This window comes from Gymnodraco acuticeps, unplaced genomic scaffold (assembly GCF_902827175.1).
Source record: "Gymnodraco acuticeps unplaced genomic scaffold, fGymAcu1.1, whole genome shotgun sequence".
Lineage (NCBI taxonomy): Eukaryota > Metazoa > Chordata > Actinopteri > Perciformes > Bathydraconidae > Gymnodraco > Gymnodraco acuticeps.
Genome location: NW_022992096.1, coordinates 246013 through 267348, shown reverse-complemented (window position 1 = coordinate 267348; position 21336 = coordinate 246013). Strand labels below are relative to the sequence as shown.

The 21336-nt window shown below is 39.1% G+C and overlaps 1 protein-coding gene across 1 annotated transcript; it reads left to right on the top strand.

Annotated features, from left to right (window-relative positions):
- Positions 1-3438: 3438 nt before the first annotated feature.
- On the top strand, positions 3439-20571 carry LOC117537548 (limbic system-associated membrane protein-like). Its single transcript, XM_034202792.1, has 4 exons — positions 3439-3582; positions 6327-6447; positions 14200-14348; positions 16779-20571. Exons 1-4 carry the CDS (start codon positions 3495-3497, stop codon positions 16874-16876), a joined length of 456 nt encoding a protein of 151 aa, XP_034058683.1. The 5' UTR covers positions 3439-3494; the 3' UTR covers positions 16877-20571.
- Positions 20572-21336: the final 765 nt, after the last annotated feature.

Genomic DNA, 21336 nt, shown 5'->3' with positions numbered 1-21336 from the left:
TAATGTGTTCCCAGAGGATGAAACCTGCTGACTTTTAATTTGTCTAAGATTGTTTAGTAACAAAATACATTCAAAATGTATATCAGCTGTACTTTATGTTTAATGTTAACCATGAAAACTAAGAAAGCTTGCACAGGTGATAGAAATTATATCTGCTCAACATCTTCAACTCAGACATTAAATGTGTTTAAAGAAATGTCACTCACTCCTTGTCCGTCCCTTACTTAATCTACTATCTCCTTTCTGTCTCCCACTCTCCCTCTGTTTCCAGATTGCCATGGAATTGTGATGATATAGTAAACTGTAATGCCAGGATTCATGGATCTTTTCTAACACATTTTGAATTAGTCACCCTGCTTTCATTGCTTCCTGAATTCCTTTAAATGAATTGTGTCTTTATCCCAGTTCATGCATGCACACGTCATACTCACCATAGAGACACTGTGTCATCTCACACATACAATCACACATAATAACGTGTTCACTCTAATAAATTCCCTCGAGACTAGATTAACCAATCTATCGTCATTACGCTTCATTTAACAGATAACGTGAAGCACACACTTCATGTCCAGGAAGCTATATTCTCCTGTGGGCACAGACAAAGGCGCATGACATGTAATTAATTGTTTCTTTAGACAATACATCATGTTCCATTCATCCTTTATGATTGAGCTGCTCTCTAAACACACCAGGTGAGATTACTGACAGTTAATTGCTTTGCTTTAAAAAATAGCTTCTTCTCATCTCTCATTTGAATTCTCCTCTCTTCTCTCTTCTCTATTCTTTGATCTTCGCAGTCACCTGATTTTCTCTCTCTATGTATTCTGCGAAAAAAAACAAGAGGAGATTGAGCTTCAATAGAATTTCCATGGCAACAGATTTTCCATCATACCTCCAATCACTTTACTCTGGCAGTTTGTCCAGGGAGAGCTGGATATTATCTGCTTTAGACTTTGATCATGATCCCACTGATCTTCCAATCAATGTGAAATAATACTGTATGAGCTGACCTCTATCTCCATCATGCACTTGATTTGGATCATTAAGGTTTTTCTCTTTCTTTTTCAAACGCCAGACTCAGGTCTGTAGATAGTTTGAGCTTCTATCCTGTATCAAAGCCAGGCTGATGTTTTGTTGCTACCAGCAGTTTTTGTGGGCTTTACGGCTTGGAACGGCACTGTTTTTTCTCTTTTTGTCTTCATAATAGCACAGCTTTTATTTGACTCACCTCCTGCTGTGTGTCAGAGTCTCTGAAGTTGGCGGTTCATTTCTCAGGTCGCGGCGCTTCGGTTTCACAAAGTTTGCAGCCCTCTCTCAGAACATGAGCATGAACTTGCACATAATTGAGACTACTGACATTTAATGTTGTTTCAAACCCTGAGTTTTCCCCTTTCAGCCCAGAGATCCGCCAGGGTTCCATCATTTTTTAGATTAAGGGAAGAAACAGTTTATTTTATTGATAGTTATTACATTTGCTTTGTCCTAGGGCAGCGGTTCTCAAACTGTGGTCCGAGGGTACTGCAGGTGGACCACCTCATATGCAAACTGAAAAATAAGTACATATATAAACGTAGTGTTAAAACGCAGATATTTCTTATTGTTAATTATGGACAACACTTAATTTCACCACTGGTTACCCATGGTTACGTGTGCGCGTGCAAATACCACAAACATGGATCGGTGGCTAGCATCAGGTTCTCTGAAGAGAAAAGAGGTTAACGTTACCGTTAATGAAGATAATGAGAGTCGGAGGCATCTACAAGCCAGATTCCGCAGAAAAAAACAAAGAAAGGGAAGATTAAGAGAAAATACCATGGGAACTACTTGGAACTGGGATTTACCTACGCAGGCACTGAAGATGAGTCTTTGCCAGTATTCGTTCTGTGCTACGAGACACTGGCTAACGAGAGCCTAAAACCAGCTAATCTTCGCCGTCAATCTTGGAATCTTGCACTACGTTTATATATGTACTTATTTTTACGGTTTGCATATGAGGTGGTCTGCGAAAATCCTTGATAATAAAAAGTGGTCCGCAGTGGGGGGCGTGTGGCGCAGTGGATAGAGCCTTGGTGTTGGGTTCAGGGGGTCACAGGTTCAAACCCCGCTGCACTCAGCATGTCGTTGTGTCCCTGAGACACTTCACCCCAAATTGCTCCTGCGGGATTGCCCACAGTATTGAGTATGTAAGTCGCTTTGGATAAAAGCGTCTAACAAGTAACATGTAATAAACAAAATATTTGAGAACCCCTGTCCTTTGCACTGTTGGCATTTACTGGATACAAGTAGATGATTCCATATTATGTAATTGCAATTTTCATCAGGTCAAAATGTATGTAGGATAGATGTTTGATTGTATTGTGTGCATTATTGTATTGTGTATCAACATGTGGTATTATCATATGCAGCATTAATTATAACAAAGATTTCCAATAATGTCACACATCTCCCAAATAAATGATGTGTCGTATTACAAATAATGATATCTCAAAGTCTTTCCACCATGGCTTTCAGTTGCAACAAAGAGATTAAGTGCAATAAATATGGCAGCAAGTAAAAAATAATGCTATTTTCCAGTCCTGGCTCACTCATATATCTTTAATAGTCGTTGCAGGTATTTCTAATGAGACACCCAGACGCTGTGTTCTTTACATGGCTAATTAGCTGGATTGCTCATTAAAGAATTAGTCTGATAGTCTCTGTGTTTTTTTTCTATTCAGTTCAGATGATTTGTCTGACATTTGCAGATACCTCTGTTAATTGAAACTCTCAGATAAACAACTTTTAAAAGTCAGCTTAACAAATTCTTGAATATTAAATGGGCTCTCAGTTTTGGAGCTATTGAAGTCATTCAGTCTCATTCCCAGCATGACCTGACTGTGAGTTTGAATTAATTTGGGTAATATGAGTATGGAAGGACGCTGTAGTTCAAATTGCTGCCTTTTTTATTTAGCCCTTAATTAAAAGGAAGACTCAGTGGGCTTAAAAGCTTCAGACATTTTCAAACTGAGTGCTGTGTTGAACAACGTCTGATGGTAGCCATGCCTAGTTTAAAAGGGGTAAAAATAGAAAAGCATATATTCTTATTTGTCATTTCCTGAATACAATTAAATGAATGCTCAGTTTCTATAGCAGAAGGAGTGATATTAAACATACATCTGTCAAAATATAAAACATCTTAAAGATAAATGTGAACAACTAATTCTTAATAAACATAGAACATACAGCAGAGTATTCTCATGTATACTGCTTAGTGATTAGAATTAGTGCGCTGCTATTTCAAATAATAGATAATGGTGGTTAAGAGTCAGTGGGATAAATATATGGACATTTTGTCAATTTGTCTTTATCCCACTTCCTTTCCTTTCCTCTCTCCTTTTTACCAACTGTTTTCCTCTTCCTTTTGTCTCTCTCTAACCCTTCTTCTCTTCTCTTCCCAACCCTCTGCAGCAGAGCCATTGGATGGAGAAGAATACCTGGACATTATAGGTATCATGCGAAACCAAGCGGGTCGTTATGAATGCAAGGCCAGCAATGACGTTGCCACACCTGATGTCAAATACGTCAATGTGGTTGTCAGCTGTAAGTAACCGCAAACACTGCATCGATTTCTGTAGTCAATACCGAACAATGATTATTATGCTCTCCACGTTTCATGTCAGAATTTTCACAAGATGATAAACTTAACAGATAAAATCATATTGAAGTCAAGGCTGGATTTATTAAATGAAAATATGGGGAGTAGAGTGTGGCAGAGAGGTGATGGCTCTATCTTCAAGGTTTTGGAGCACCCTTCACTCTTCTCAAGATGAATCTAAGTTGAAGGGAAAAGATCTCCAGCTTTGATTGCAACTGCTGTGTTCATGGGGATTCTCACATACCTTCATCATTCAAGAGACACTAAGCCTTTCAAAACAAGATCACCTCATTACATCGTGTCAGGGGTCCATGTTAGATCTGACGAGTGTAATGCATGCGTTGGATTGATAAACACCTTATGAGATATAAACCAAGATATAGAATTGTCTTTGATCCGAACAAATCACGTCTGCCTTGCTGCCCAATTTGTTCCTGAAAAAATAACATAGATGTATATGAAACCATATTTCATATTTCATCTTAAATGTAAAACAGATATATATCCACATCAGACTTATTTATGGTTGTTCTTTTGTAGTGTTTGTATAAATCATCAACAATTAGGATAATTATAGCAGTAATATTAATGATATTACATTCTAAAATTGTAACTTTACATTAAAATATCGTTGATAAACATTCTAGATTGTAATATTATTTAATAGAGTGCCACAGTGACGCATCCTAAAACCCGGAAGTAAGTTAGCATTTTTACCACTTCCGGCTCCTTCGACAAAAAGCAATGGGATTTCTCCACAGGATTTTGGAAAATAGCTCGAAATAAGGTCTGTGGTTGAAACACATTGAAGAGACGGATCACGTTTTGTTCTACGACATTAAATCCATCAACAGTGACCCCACTGGTGATTTTTGACGAGTTTACGTGTCTGAAAAACGATGGTTGTTAACATGTGGCTGAATAGGACTATAGAAGTTGTCGAGGCCGTTTTACGTCATTACACCGAACACGTAAACACTCCGCTAAGTTTGTTTTTCCCTGTGCTCTGCTTGGAAGCAAGTACCTGCCTCCTGCAAACTGTTAAAACAAACGCTTCAACTCGTACACTTTTGAATCTGTAGTTTGGAATATGGATCTTAAGTTACCCCTAGTTACCCCTACCTCACAGACCTGCTGCACCACCACACCCCTTCCCGCTGCCTCCGCTCATCAGAAGCCAACCTCCTATCCATCCCCACCCGCATCAATCACCGGACCTGGGGGGACAGAGCCTTCTCCGTCGCTGCCCCCTCCCTCTGGAACTCACTCCCACAACCCATCAGAGACTGCACTGACCTCACCACTTTCAAAAAACTCACCTCTTCAATCTGTGTGATTGTTTTTGTATTATTTGACTTTAACTTTAACTATATATTTATTTGTTGTTCCTTTCTTTTCTTTTCTCTTCACTATATCTGTAAAGCGTCTTTGAGCACCTGTAAAAGCGCTAACAAATTAAATATATTATTATTAAATTGGCGTGACGTTGAAGCAGCGACCCTGCTGTAGTTAGTTTATAGCATAACGTTAGCATTTTGCTTCTGGTGACTAGATTTATGATTAGAAAATGATAAAAGTAGGGTAGACATGTGGATATTATCCGGCTGAACAAAACGTGATCCGTCTCTTAAATGTGTGTCAACCACAGACCTTATTTCCAGCTATTTTCCAAAATCCTATGGAGAACTTGCAATGGTTTTGTCGAAGGAACCGGAAGGGGTTTACTTCCGGGTTTTAGGACGCGTCACTGCGGCACTCTATCCGGATACTTTTTAGTTTAGAATTCTAAAACATTGTAAATTGTAACGTTTCAAATTCTAAATTGTAACGTTCTAAAATTGTAATCTTACCATTCTAAAATTATAACACCGTAAAATTGTAACTTTAAATACCAGAATTGTATTTGAGCATTCCAAAACTCTAACTGATTGTTGTAAAATGGCTATTTCACATTCAATTTTCACTGTGTAAATTAACATTCAACTGTAACAGGTTGTCGATAACAGGCATCTGGAGTAGATGTCACGTCTTTTTTTATCATGATTTTTAGACCTATGACATGAAAATACCAATAAAAAATGTACACGCAGATTGAACTTTTCCAACTTGGCTCTGATGCGGAGAGAAAATAAACAAATTACAAAATGTGCCATTACAACTGTTTGACTGGGACTTTTAATTAAATCTGCAGGAATTGAAGGAAACAGAAAATGCTGTAATCACGTCTCATTGAAATGCATATTAGAAGAAGGACACGTCCTAGCTCCTCGAATAATGTGGGAGTTTTACAAGGGAATATATTACATTGCTATGAGCTGTGAATAACTTTGTGTTGAAGCATCATTTCACTGGTGTGATGCTTTACGATTAAAGTTTAAACACCCAGATGACATGAATCAGAAAGTGAGGGCACAGTGAGTTGCTGTTGAGTGTTGTCTCTTTGAGATCCGCTGGCAAGAAAACTGATCAGTTAACAGATCATCAACGCTTAAAGAACTGTGTTTTAAGTCATATTAATCTTATTTACAACACAACAGCTCCAGTGTATTTACTGGAAATGTGCTTATGAGTTTCATCTCTACTGTAAATGATGAGAAGGTACAGAAAAAAAGGGGCAATGGAAGTTGATGTGGGAACATGATGTTGATATTGGTTTTAAAATGAAACCCAACTTTGTGTGACTCTGCAGACCCTCCTACAATAAAGAAAACCCAGAGCTCAGAGACTCCAGTGGGTCGCATGGGGACGCTGCAATGTGACGCCACGGCTGTGCCCACGCCAGAATTCGAATGGTACAGAGACGAAAAAAGGTAAAACTTTACACACCTTCACACACCCCACATCAATGTCATCATTAGACACATGTACACAGGGCTGCATCCATGATACATGATCATATCTAAATACTTTATACTTTTATACTTTACTTTACAGTGTGGGACTTTTCAAGATCTGATTAGCATGAAAACAAAAACACACAGCCTTTTCTTGGTGAAAGCGAGGCTTGTAGTGAACCAATTTAAATGTCAACATCATTCTATTACATTACATTACATTGAGCGATGAACATGCTTTCGTTACAGATAAGAAAATTAGACTAAATAACCAGAATTGTAGGCATGACCATGACAGCTGAAAGAGGATGCTGTGAGCACAATTAATGGCTTTCTAAATCAAAAACTGTATTCAGCATTGTTCCCTTTGCAAGTATTTGGTGATTAATGTATAGTATACAACGTACAAGGCCTGGGTCCAGATCCTAACTAAACGTTGACTAGAGTACTTTTCTCCTCATCTCCCAAATGATGTCATCACTTTATAATGTATACTGTATGTGCCAGGCATCCTCCGTATCATTCTACTCGGTTGTTTTTAATGGATCCCTTTGGCAAATCTGCCTTCCCAATGGTCCCTTTGTCACATCCCAATGATAATTTGATGACATCATCTGTGTGGTTTGATAATGAATAATCACCCACTTAATCAGTCGCTAGGCTGTTATTCCATTGTTAATTAAACATAACTGCGTGAGACAGCAGTGGAATCTGTGATTCTGTTTCTGAGAAGAGAATTATGTGAACATTTTCACGAGATTTTTATACTGGAGTCACTGAAAATCGCCACAACCCTTTTCTCGTACCACAAGTAGTTCAACTGAATTGGAAATCAGCCTCCCCACGTTGCACTGTCTCCTGATATATCACAAATGGTGTGCCTTGACACAGTTGTTCATTGGGAAGTGGACCATTTAAGTACCATGCATGTGTCTGGAGCACTCTTGAAGAGTATCAAGCTGTAATGAGATTTAAAGGCATTGATAACCCAGCCCCTCCATTTTATCCCTTATCATTTTGTAACCCAAAATAATGTATCCTCTGCAGCAAGCTCGCCACCTGAGTCAGGTGTGAACAGAGGTGCATGAATGGGAAATAACAGCCAATGATAAGGAAATTGCCCATGAGAGCATCATGATCTGCAATTTCACTCCTAAACTTACTACAGCAGTGAAAGTCTCCTGAAGATCAGGGGGAGAATATTGGAGGAGTGTCAGCAGTGTTATCACAGATATGGTCTCTAAAGTAATGGGCCTATCACACCACTGCTTGCAAAGAAAGATTTATTGTCGTTGAATTATTTTTGCATTATCTGTTGTTTCCAACTGCCATCTATCTCAGTTGTTTTTTCCCCTTGAGGATTTTGGCTATGCGCCTGTTCACAGCTCGCCCTTCTTCTGCGGCTCCAGTGGAAAGTGTTATTGCACTTTCTCCTTGGATGATGCTGTTAATGCACCATAATAATATCATTTATCCTTGCTTGGCTAGATAATTTCATAGTCTCTTCCCAAGAATCGAAGCTAATGCATTGCACCGTGTTGTATCTTATTTACCTGACTGTTAAGGTCTTGCTCCTGCGATGTGTTCCCTTTTAATCAGTTTAACCTCATCAACACACAGGTTATCAATGGACACCCTGACAACTGCATGGGTTATCACACATGTAGGCAGTGAAGGAATCTAAACAAATCCCTTTGCTGCACTAACAATTTACCGTTTTCTTCTCGCCGTGCTCAAACATGAGAAGTGAGGAGGACACAAAGAATTTCTTTAGAGCTGATGTATTTGGATTTTCCCCTCTTTCATTATTTCAGCACGCACATTGTACTTTGATGATTTCTACATTTGTCTACAGGCTTCCTGATTAGCTTTGGTACCGTCTTGAATTAATCTTTCTTTTATCCCTTTCTTTAATAACAAAACAAACTAGACTGTCATGTTGCTTTTAATTACCCATACCCTTCAGATGCAGGATTTCCCTCTGCACAGTGTCATTCTGTCAATCCCCCATTATATATTTAGTTTTTTTCATGTTGGCAAGTAAATTAGTATTAAAACTGTTATACACACCAAGTAGAGTATGTTCATTTTATATTGATAGTGTGACAACTAGGGCTGCTCGATTATGGCAAAAATCATAATCTCGATTATTTGGGTCAATAATTGATATCATGATTATTAAAAACGATTATCCATTTACTTTGAAAACATCAATTTATTGGAAAAAAGTTGATTACCCTGAACTTTAAGTATAATTCAAATGAAAAACCAATACAAAAAAGTAATAATAAAAAATAATCGTTTTATTTCGATTACGTTGTTTTCGTAATCGCTGCAAGCCATAATCGTAATTGCGATTAAAATACGATTAATTGATTAGCCCTAGTGACAACCCTACACATTTGAAATTAAACCCTACCTCGAGACTTGCCTCTTGGTTGGTTGTTACTCCAAACAATTTACACATCAGCTCTCTTGGAGTGAAGCACACATGTTTTGCTCTAGTAATCTAGTGGCAAGTTTGAAAGGCATTGCTATCACCTGCCCAAACAAACCAAACTGAAGGAGTAAACAATCCAGAGCTCAAACAAAATGCTTGGCAGCAATCGAACACATCCCGGGCTGTACAGCTTGCTTCTCTCTCCGTTTTTGAGTGTTGAGTCGCCAAACCTTTAGAATATCCATCCTCTGCCAGTCTCAATATCCTGGTGACAACATGGACGTCCTCAGCTGATGAAACGTTACTCATCCACTAAAAAATAAATGATTCATTGCTTCACAACATCTCCGGCTTCACCTTAATCTGAGAGTCTCCGTGGCGCTAGACACCCAATTAGCCGCAGTGGAAACTGATACATCATAATCTGAAAGAAGCTGGCCAAAACTTCATGAATGAAAAGTATTAATACCTGGCTGTCATGACCCTACCTGCTCAATTTGTCTCTTCTCACTGCTGGTCCATCATGGAATTAAGTTCAAACGGTAAATTACCTCCCCCTTCAATCTTCTTTCAAATGATTCTGTACTGCTAAACCTAAAGAAGAAGCTCCCAGAGAAAATAGTGTCCTGTTTCATGCAGTATGTTCCTAAATCTTTGGTATTGTGTTTGTAGAATCCTGCCCTTTCTATCTACTTAAGCATCTTTTAACGTAGGCTGCCCTTGCTCTTGGTGCAGTCAATCGCTCCGCCCATGTTTATAACATGAGAAAATCCTACGTGAGATGTTAGCTCACATGATAGACAGATATGTGTGTTGTTTTGTCAGCTGATACAGAGCTGCCACAGACACCAAACCACATTCAATCATCTCTGGGCGACAAGTCTCAGCAGGAGCTTCTACTTGATTTCATTTATCATCGGCCTTGAATCATAACAGGCCTGTCACTTTCTGTGGCAGTGATAACCTACTTTAGATGCTCCCACACGCTACAGAATCAAATCTGTCCATCTTATGATTTGCTCTGGTCTCTCTTCTCTACCGGCTCTGCGACAACAGCTCTGCGCACACACTGCCCTCTGCCAATCAGAGAGGTCAAATCATTTCAATCTAGGGTTTAATGTAAGAGTGACTCCGTGCATCAAGAAGTGATCACTGGAGATATCCACCAGAGCACTGCTGCCCTCTGCCTGCGAGGATAAACATACAAATTGATACAGTTATGATGAAAACATCCCTCCAAAAAAGTTGGAAGTGCATGAATCTGCTAATTTGAATAGATAATGTATTCCAGTCTATTATGCCAGGTGAAGCTGGCAGAGACACAGGCATATTTGAGGATAAACATGAAATCAAAGTGTGAGAGAAGTTGCCGGCTGCAGATACAGTATGTGTGTGCCAAACGCGTTAAAAGTTCAAATTGGGCCTCAGGAATGATGAGTTAAAAAAATAGAATAGAAAAAGAGACACACTTTTAGGGCCAGAGATCCATTTTCCTGTTATTTCCACTGCACTTCTCTGTTGCTATATTAACTTGCAGCATGTGTGCAAAGAAAACCAAACAAGCCTGCAACCTTCACTGTTTGACCTGTGCTGGGCGATTTATTCCCCGGCTGCTGCGCTACAATCATTCGCTGTAATCTTGAGTAAAAATAGGTGTTTGCTTTCAGCGCTGTGTGTGCTGTGTAATATCTGGATCTTTCAGCATGCTCTGCGGGCAGCCAGACCTTTTTAATAGTTCAGTCACCTCTCATGAAGACAGGCTGGAGAATATATCTGCTGCTGGCCTTATCGTGGGAGGGGTGAAGTGGAGACAGTGCTGCTGCACTTGCCCTTCCTTAGCTCTCGCTGTGTTGCTCTCTCACTTTCTCACACACACACACACACACACCGTCCCCAAGATGTCCCTATGGAAAGGACCTCAGTACATTTATCAAGTCCACACTCCCCACTGAGCCAAATTATGCTGTGCCATGATGTGCATTTTGCTGTTTATGTTAATACCTCCTATCAGCCAAGTGTGTGTCAGCACAAACTTCCAGCTCCCCCGCTCCAATTCCGATTACTACATTATCCAGACTTAAGCAGGATTAAGTTGAGGCGCCTTAAATTAACTTCACCTCATTCATGTTACGAAAGGCCTCAATCAGCCCGGAACAAGCAGAATCCATTAAACGCACCGTCTTATTAAAAGAGTTGTATTTGCCCATGATGGTGTAAGGAGCAGTTCATCAACGAGGTAAACCGTCTGAGTCAGCACATTCTATTGATTAATTTGTGCTGAAAGGGGTTCAAGGAGGACATAATTAATTGGCAGAAGTTTGGTGGTCATAAAGACTCTTAAAAGTGCATGAAAAGACTTCGGCAGCATACTAATCGTTCATCAAAATAGTGATCCTGTTTGTTTGATGGCAACAATAAACATTATAGAAATAAAACTGTTAATATCCACACAGACACGTTGCCTCGGTTACAGTTTTGCAAACTCAATATTAAGAGAACATCTTTGCTAAACACATATTTGAAAGGTTGAGGATCAAATGTCAACAATTTAATGAAAGATATTTCTCTGACAATCTCAACGCCTACTCTAAGATAGTTCACTGACACTACTATTGCGAAGTGATTACTAGCACTAAAGTCAAACTACTGTTAATAATATAATTTAATATAAAATTGAAATTGTTACAAAAATAGATTTAATATAAAAGGTCTTTCTTTATCTGTAAACGTTGATGTAGCTATTTTAAATGTGTACTTCACAGTATTGTCGGAAACTGTGAGATTCAAATGTAATAAACGACATCAGGTTTACAATAACAAATTCTAATAAATGTGTTGACACAATGTCAACTTTCATTAAGTAATTTTAACAGATTCAAATAAATGTATTTAATGTGTGCGTACGGTGTAAGACCCCAGTCAGAAAACAGCTGAACCATGTCAGCCAGGTCATGCAAAGTGCCTTGTTGCTGAAGGGCTAATTACCCATTGTTAGGTGGAACCAAACATGAACACAGAGCAGGAAGTCAGTGAAGTTTCATTGAAGGAGTTACTGAAGCAGTAGATGAATTAGGTGAGTGAATGGCTGGAGGACGGCAGGAAGCAGCGGGGGGGTGGAGAGAGGCAGGTCAGGGCAGCAGAAGAGGAAGCAGAGGGAACGAGCTGGCGAGCAGGCAGGCGAGAGAAGAGGACTGCTGAAGCAAAGGAACAAGCGAGCATTATGTCGGGTAACAAAAACACAACATTCTGCAAGTAAGGATAGAGAAAGGTTAGAGTAGGGTTAGAGTAAGGCTAGAAAGGTTAGGCCGTGGGTTGTTAGCTGATTGTAGCCAGGTGCTCCGTCCAGGTTAATAGCGTTGACAGAAGTTTGGCGGGCATTCCTACATCCAGGACATGGTTAAACCGTACACCCCAGCGCGTGCACTACGCTCTGCATCAGCCAAACGACTCGTTGCGAGTCGCTGCGAAGGGGACCCAAGTTCCCATCGGCGAAAACACGTGGGTTTGCTGTCCTGGCTCCAAGATGGTGGAATGAGCTCCCTATTGACATCAGGACGGCAGATAGCTTGCACATCTTCCGGCGTAAACTGAAAACTCATCTCTTTCGACTCCACTTCGAGCGATAGAACTATTAACAAAGCACTTATATACTAATAAAGGACTGGCTTATCTAAAGCCAGTTGAGTAGCACTTGAAATGTTTGGCTCTATGAAACCTGATGTACTTATATGATTCTGTTTTCTTCAAGGTTGTGTCTTCCTGGTCGAATGTACTTATTGTAAGTCGCTTTGGATAAAAGCGTCAGCTAAATGTAATGTAATGTAATGTAATGTAATTAAGAATCCTAAAATTACATGAAAAGACTACACCAGCATAATAATCTTTCCTACGGGATAACAAGGATCCTGTTTTTGGCTTCACTTTTTAGACCTGAGGTTGCTGCTTTGAGGAGAACACGAGGGACAGACAGTGGCTGTGACATCTCGTTTATTTTTAAGCCAGCAGGATTTTTGTTCTAAATTCAAAGTGTGTATTCAAAGTAGAAAAAATATATGCATATTTTATTGGTTAATTAATAATAATAATAATAATAATAATAATACATGGGACTTTTATAGCGCTTTTCATGAAACTCAAAGACGCTTTGACAGAGAGTTAAGAAAAATAAAGACAAGAGAAAACAAAAAAATTTAAAAAAATAGATAACAAAGAAATACAAAAAGAGATAAACAAAACAGAAAATAGGGGGGGAGGGGGGTGGTCAGTGGTTGAATGCAGTGTTGAACAGGTGGGTTTTGAGTGATGTTTTGAATGCTGTGAGGGAGGAAGAATCTCTGATGGATTGGGGTAGTGAGTTCCAGAGGGTGGGTGCAGCAACGGAGAAGGCTCTGTCGCCCCAGGACTTGAGGTTGGTCCGGGTGGGGAGAGACAGGAGGTTGGCAGTAGCAGAGCGGAGGGAGCGAGTGGGAGTGTGTCTGTGGAGGAGGTCAGTCAGGTAGGATGGGGCCAGGTTATGGAGGGCTTTGTATGTTATCAGGAGGATCTTGTACTGAATTCTCTGGGGGATGGGGAGCCAGTGGAGCTTGATGAGGATGGGTGTAATGTGTTCACGGATTCGGGTGTGGGTGAGTAGGCGGGCGGCGGAGTTCTGGATATATTGAAGTTTTTTGAGGATTTTTGCAGGTGAACCGTAGAGGAGGCTGTTGCAATAATCTAGACGGGAGGTGATGAAGGCGTGGATGAGGGTTTCGGCAGCAGTGGGAGAGAGAGATGGACGTAGACGGGCGATGTTTTTGAGGTGGAAGAAGGCTGTCTTTGTGATCTGTTTGATGTATTTGTTGTAGGAGAGGGTTTGGTCAAATATGATGCCTAGGTTCCGGATGTGAGGGGAGGTTTGAACTGGGAAGCCGTCTATGTTGAGGGTGAAGTTATGGATAGGTGTGGTGAGCTTGTTTTGTCCAATGATTATTATTTCAGATTTATCGCAGTTGAGTTTCAGGAAGTTAAGTTGGAGCCAGGATTTTATTTCAGTGATGCAGTTTGTCAGGATGGAGTGGGTAGCAGTGGAGATGGACTTGGTGGAGATGAGAAGCTGGATGTCGTCGGCAAAGCAGTGGAATTGAAGTCCAATAATGAAGTCTCACGGCTCCTTCCCTTGCACAGACACTGCTGACTCTAATATTTTGCCCAAAATGTCACCAACTCCCATCTGGCCTTAAGTCCTCTGATTTTCATTAATTTTCAATTTACTTGAAATGTCCTTGCTGCTGTTTGTCTCTCCCCTCCAGGCTGTCCAATGCCCAAGGCATCAATATCCAGATTCTTGGCACGACTACTATTCTCATGATTGCCAACGTCACTGAAGAGGATTATGGGAACTATACCTGTGTGGCCTCGAATCGACTGGGCGTCCAGAATGCCAGTCTCTTCCTCTATAGTGAGTATAAACACTAATGTGAATTGCTATAATCTAAAACCTGAATACAAAAAAGGAGATTCTTGTTTCTTTAGAGGTAAATACCTTTACAAATTAAATCATGACACATCCAGGGATTTTATAAGTAGCCTATTGAGCAGAAATAAACACAACTGCAGTATCACCAAACCAAATGTTGATCATTGTGAGTTTCAAGGTGAGATTGAATTACTTTAAGATGTAAATTATATTAACTTCCCCATGAAATTATTGAAAATCAGCAGGGAGAAAAACTCACCTTGGTTTTCTGTACTTTTATTCAAGCTTCTCTGCATGAGCTGAACAATTGGAAGCGTGTATGAGCCAAAATTAAAATAATTCTGTGTAGTCATTTTTTCAGCACTTAGCAAACAGTGCAGGCTGAGAGGGAATGTGACATTTACTTTGGGTCAAAGTAAGGCAACGTCCAAAGAATATAAGCAAACTTGAAGGAATAAATACTGAGACAAACCAAATCTATGTTCCCCAAAATGGTTCACAAAAGTGTTTGTATGTCTTCATAACTGTTGGTTCAGCTGGAAAATAACTCAAAATGAACCTTTGCTTTGCGGAGTGGAGAAAACGTACCTCTGGGTCTGTACATTGTTCCATAGTCGCTAATGTTAGTGTGCTATTGTATTAGTTTAAATCAAAATGTCAATAGATAAAAGAACAAGTACACATGCAGATGTATCTGCTGTAATCAGGTACATTTTAGAAATATTTATGAAGCATTGCAGTTGCACGATTGCTTTTTGCCCTTTGGAGGGCTCTGCTGGATATTGGAATATGTTCACCAGCCAGCCAGTAGTTATGTTGTTGCTGGGGGTTTATCTGAGCTACTCTGATTGAAATGAAAGGTTGATTGGAGGAGCTCAGACTAAACAATTGATGCCAAAAAATCTCAATAGAGCTAGAGAGTCAAGTGATTATCTTTCATGATCTGGCACTAAGACCTGACCATTATAAAATGGTATTTTCCATGCTGTTTTTTGAAATGCAGAATGATTTGTCCAACACACCTTGAACACATATTTCAGGTTTTTGCTCCACAGGATCAAGCTTTGAGGCATGTTTGAGTTCTGGCTCCATCGCCCAATCAGGGCTGTTGCAGCAGGTGTTTCACCAGCAAAGCTCTGGTTTGAGTTAGTTGGACATGGTTTCCTCTTCATATGGCACACTAACGGCTGCAGCATAAACATTCTGGAAACATCGCCATATATTTCATGTGGCTTGTGGCTTGAAAGCAGAGAAAATATGAAATATACGTTGTCCTGCAGCATCTGCAATACCTGCTGCTGTTTGATAATCATCTGATGGCTACTGCACTCCGCTAAGCCGCTGTGTCCCAGCCCTCAGAGGCAGGCCAGATGACGCAGAGCTTTTAAATTCAAAACATCTGCTGCGACATAACTGATTGGCTTTTGTGCAACATGCTGAAAGGGTGGCTTTAAGGATCAGTGCAACCACAGTTTTACTTTCAACAATGCAATTTGAAATGTTACATTCAAAGAAAGACTAATAGAAAGATAAAACATACTGTACGATTTGATATAATTGACAATAGACAACCTTGAATAAAAGGGAGCACTGCAAATAAAGATATCAAACTCAAATAACCAAACAAACCACGCACATAATGTGCTTTGTGTTTTTGGAGCATGCTTCCTCATTTGCCAGTCTTTTGTCTCTTCGTATGTGTTTTTCTAAGTTGGAGTGTGTTGAGCTTTTATGACCACCAAATGTTCCCTCAGCCTCTTCTGCTCTGCTGTCTGTGGCATAAGTTGGGCTTCAGTGATGTGTACAGCAAAGGAGGCAATAGCACACAATGACCACAAGATGTCACCAAACACCTCTCAAAGTAGTGAGAGGTCCTCAGTAGTCCCTGGGTCAGAAGAAGTGCACATTTGAATATTTATGTATGTACTTTAAAGCACCCGAATCATTCATTTGGGTGTGTGATATTACTCAGTTGTTTAACTCCAAAAGTAGTTTCTGGGAGTCTCTTCTGCAGTGCCCATATCAATATTATCTATGTAAAAACTCTATAGATATCCATTCAAATAAGCTTTATCGGCATAACCATTTTGCAAACACAGTATTGCCAAAGCACATTGAACAAGGTAATGAAACAGTAATAATCATGTTAACTATATTATGTCATTTAAAATGAAGGAAAAGAAAGAATACAACTTACCTGATGGATATTATCGACCCAATATCAATTATGATGGCAATAGAAATAAGATCAATGTGATGAAGATAACAGTATGTATGTATGTTAAATGATCTCTCTCTTCTCTTTCTCTCTCTCTTTCTCTTCTCTCTCTCTCTCTCTATCTCTCTCTCTCTCTCTCTCTCTCTCTCTCTCTCTCTCTCTCTCTCTCTCTCTCTCTCTCTCTCTCTCTTCAGGACCCGGGACAGGTCGCGATATCAACGGCTCTGCCTCTGTATCTAAATCACTGTGGCTCCTGTTGGCCTGCTTCGCCTGCCTTGTCTTCAAGTGTTAATACCGATACCCTCCTCTTCCTCTTGTGCCCCCTACTGGCCTTCCTTCGTCCTCTTCCTCCTCGTCTCCAGCTCACCGACATCCTTATTGCTACCTTATTACCAACTTTGACGCCCCCCCCCAGACTGTTTGCATCATGATACAAAAACCTTACGTGCTCCCGAGCACTGCTTACAGATAAAACAACAAAAAATGGGTTATGAATAAAATGTTAGAAGAACAACAAAAAAAACTATGAAATGAAGGGCAGAACAAGCAAACAGTGCTCTTTTAAATAATTGCATTGTTGTTTTTAAATAGTATGTCCTTTCTTTTCTGCTATATTTTGTCTTTGGGGTCTGGCCAGGTTTGAGATTCGTTTTTTTGTTTTCATGGGAAAGCAGAGGCACCCGCTCACAGGGATGCTAACAATCATTTGTCTCGAGAAGTACTGAAGACAAAAGGTATATTCCTCCTTAGTCCCATAGATTAATTGTGTTAACTTAAATTGTAGATTTAACCGAGTGTTTAACCAGTGCATTAATGAGCAACATGCAAAGTACCTGCCAAATATCCATAAACTATATAGATTTGAAACTAACACATACAGAATCTAAAAGAAAATACTGCAGCTGATTCTGTTCTGGCGTTAGAGCTTGAGATTAAAGTCTGTATGCGTGAAACATAGACAGATAGATGACTCTCCAATGCCGTTGTTTCTAGATGCAGCTGTCACTTGGGTCGTTGCTGTCGAGCCCAGAAATCGAGGATGCAGTGAATAGAATTGTCTTGATCCTACTGAGCTAAACAATGTGGAGTACAAAACGGAGGAAACTCGTTTATCTGGTAGTAGTAACTATACATCTTCATTCAGTGTTTTTTGCAACTCCTCGCCTTTATTCCAAAAGTATTTCTCTTGTCTTTTGCAGCAAGAAAAGAAACACAGTAGGTTATAATGATGCGTACTGTACATAGTACAATTTTGTATTTCTCTATGATAGACAACTTATTCAACCACATTGTTTTTTGACCGCCAACCTTCTTCTGCAGTTTCTCTCAGCTCCTCAGCAGGCTGCATGCTGTACCACACACAATGATTTTGTTTAGCTTGCAAGTTTTAGGATCATTCTTCTATACTGCTGAGATTTGGATAGTAATGTATGACACCAATGAATGACTTACATTTTCGTTTTTCTCTTTCAAAGAAGTATGCGTGTTTTAATATGAAATGATACAGAAAAAATGCATAATATATTGATATTGAGGTTATTTTTTTCTGTCTTTACCTCATTCATTTTAGTTGTGTATATATATATACTTGAATCCAATGTCCTTATATTATATGAAAAGGTAAATTCTATGTGTCCATGTTTCTGAATAGGGTAGCAATTTGTTGAGGATAAATAACTTCTAGGTTACTTGGACTGGCAACCCTGCTCTTTCATGTGAACCGAAGCCATTTTGAAAAAGATAATGTTTTTTAAAAAAAAGCATAAAAAGAAGATAGTTTTGTGCAGTTCTTATTGTACCTACCTTGAGATGAAACAAGTGCTGGCTAAAAGGAAATGGATCACCAAGTATTGAGAATCAGAAAACAAATGAATACCGAATCCTTATCAAGCTCAATGGCCACCAAGGTCACTGTGATGATGGGCATCTTTAACAAAATAACAGCATTATATCACATGTCCTACAATACGTTTTGTCATCACATCTCGCCACTGACTTTATTTCTTAATGAACACAAATTGATAAATGTATCAATATTTTATAAAAGAAGAAGACCTTTCAAGCAGTGTGATTATTTTAGGGGAGACAAGAAAAAGCTGAAAATGGCGCACTATTAGCCGCCTTCTTTTTGCCATTTATTTTTTACCTACTGCGAGGTGACATAAAGCTTATGAACTCCAGCTCCTCTCCGCTCTTCTAACAACCAAGCCGAGATAGCACTAGTACTGTAAAACACATGTGTAATTAATGTCATTCTTGTCATACATTAAAGAAATTGTCCCCATTGTTTTTGATTGTAAATGCTTCTGAGGCCATGGCTGTGTGACTGTAGTGTGTAGTGTTGGTAATGCCATCTGATCCAGTCTGATTTTCATGTGGGCTGAACAGAAACTGATAAAGGCCACATCTCAAATCAAAGTTGAAGCATTTATAAGTATAACAAAATGTCTTCACCTCTATCAGTCAGAACACAAACAATCTTACAATCAGATTTGTCAGTCTAGGAAGTGATAAGAAAGCTGTTTTTTTCTGTCATCATCCGACATGTTTTTTTATTGATTTTCTATGACTGAACAACTCTAGTGTTTCCACTTTTAAGTGGATTCACTTTACTCCAAGAGTCTTTTCTACTACAGTGGTATTTCTGCAGACTCTTACTTGTTAGCCTCTGGCTAGCTCAGACTTGAGGATGCAAGTTTGTCAGTAACAGCTTTGTCTTAATTGAAGTAAGAAGTGGATGATCTGGAAGCTGTGGTGAAAATAGATTATCATGATCAGCTTGCATGAGAGCGGTCTGTGCTACATGTCTATATCTGTCTTGCTATGTGTCATATAAAGAAAAACCTCAGGGCAGAGCAAGGATGGCCTTTGGCAGAATCTCAGACAAACTGAAATGTGATTATTTTTGATGGATGAGAGCCTGACAGACTATCAGAGCAAGGTCAAGTTTCTTAAAATTATGCTGGGCATTTATTTTTAACCTGCTTGGAATGCATGATGGGACGAGAAATCTTATTTTAAAAGACGAAACAGCATATTAACAGTCATTTTTAAAACGTTTTCCCCATTCAGGTGATTTTCAAGTGTGTCCAATGCAGGTTAAAAGCAGCCAATAAGCACTAAGACCAAGCATGTAAAAGCCATGAAGCTCTGTCTTATCCATAAAGCAGAAAGGGAAAAGGAATAATTATCTTCCATTGCTCGTAGAAACCAACAGCCAGCCTATGGACACAGCACCAACCCCATGTAGACAGACCTGGATATCTACTGAAGATACAGCTATACTTTACTATTGAGCATTGCCTCTAAACATTGCCTTCGCTTCACTGTACAAAACTGGCTTGTGTTTGTGCGCGTGTGTGCTATGATTCTGATTCTGGTTAATATTATAAACGTACCTAAGTTAAATGGCATGAGATACATGACGAGTGTGCTAAACAGCTAACGCTCTACTTTCCGTTGAGCTATGGTTACAGTAGTGACCTATTATAATTTATATTTTATTATCCTCCTCTGTGTTTATATACAGTGTGATGTTTCTACACCAGAATGTTGTAAAATCAGCAAATCCATCAGATTGTGTTTATACAACCTAGCATTTAAAGATTTAAAAAGCCAATGTCACTATTACATTTGTACCTCCCTTCTCCCCTGTCGTGGGAAATGAAGATTCAATCATGGATTATGACACAGCAATGTCCCATTTTGTTTGTTGTTTCCGTGTTACCTTACTTTATTATGGCATAAGGTGATTGCAGTGAGTTTCTTAAAAAAAAAAGACATGTAATAAAAGGTATAATTATGAGAAAATGTTCATAACACAAAATAAAGTTGTTTGAATTTAATGTTCTGTATTTGAATGTGACTTGACATGTTGGGGCAAGTAACCTTTTTTTGGGAGATAGCTTGAGACACCCAGAATCTTAACGGTACAATTGTGTTTATCACCATGTAACATGCAAATAAAATAATATATGTATTATGGTATTCTCTCTTGAAGACATTTTATCCTCAGAAAGTGTGAGAAATACAACTGAGACGCAGCTCGTCAGCAAGAGGTTTTCCACTTTCAGTTTTTTGTGCAATAGATGAACGGTAAGAGGGATGCACTACAAAAACTCGAAATCTTGCCCATTATATTTGTCTAATATCTAGTCAGAATATGTCTTTACACTTGCTATAAGACATAATAACTTCAGCGGTAACACTGCAGTGAGATATCGGGTCTTGTTTTTAGACAATGCATCATCTTGTTAAGTCAAATAATCTTATTTTGAGCTGTATCTCAGATGAAGCACATCTTTGTTTACATATGTATTAGATATTAACCAACTAACATCAGAAAACTTTTGAGCATTTGCGGCTTATATTGTAACAGCTAATTACAAGATCTGATTTATCTAAATATCCCATCTTATTTCAATAAATCTTACCAAGCAAATGTTCACTTGTTCTATTGGCAGATGTGTGTACTTATTTCAAGTGAAAACTGCTTGTTTTCTTTTTTGTTTAACTTATTTTTGGAACAGCAATTTTTTCAGTGTGCTATCAACACCATTATAGACTTAAAGTAATGTCAACATGGCACAGGCTCTTTATACTACGTCACTGCGTAGTGTTCTGTAATGAAGCTCATCGCAAGTTCTTTCAGGAAGACTGGGTATATACACTGAACAAAAATATAAACGCAACACTTTTGTTTTTGCTCCCATTTTTCATGAGATGAACTCAAAGATCTAAAACATTTTCTAT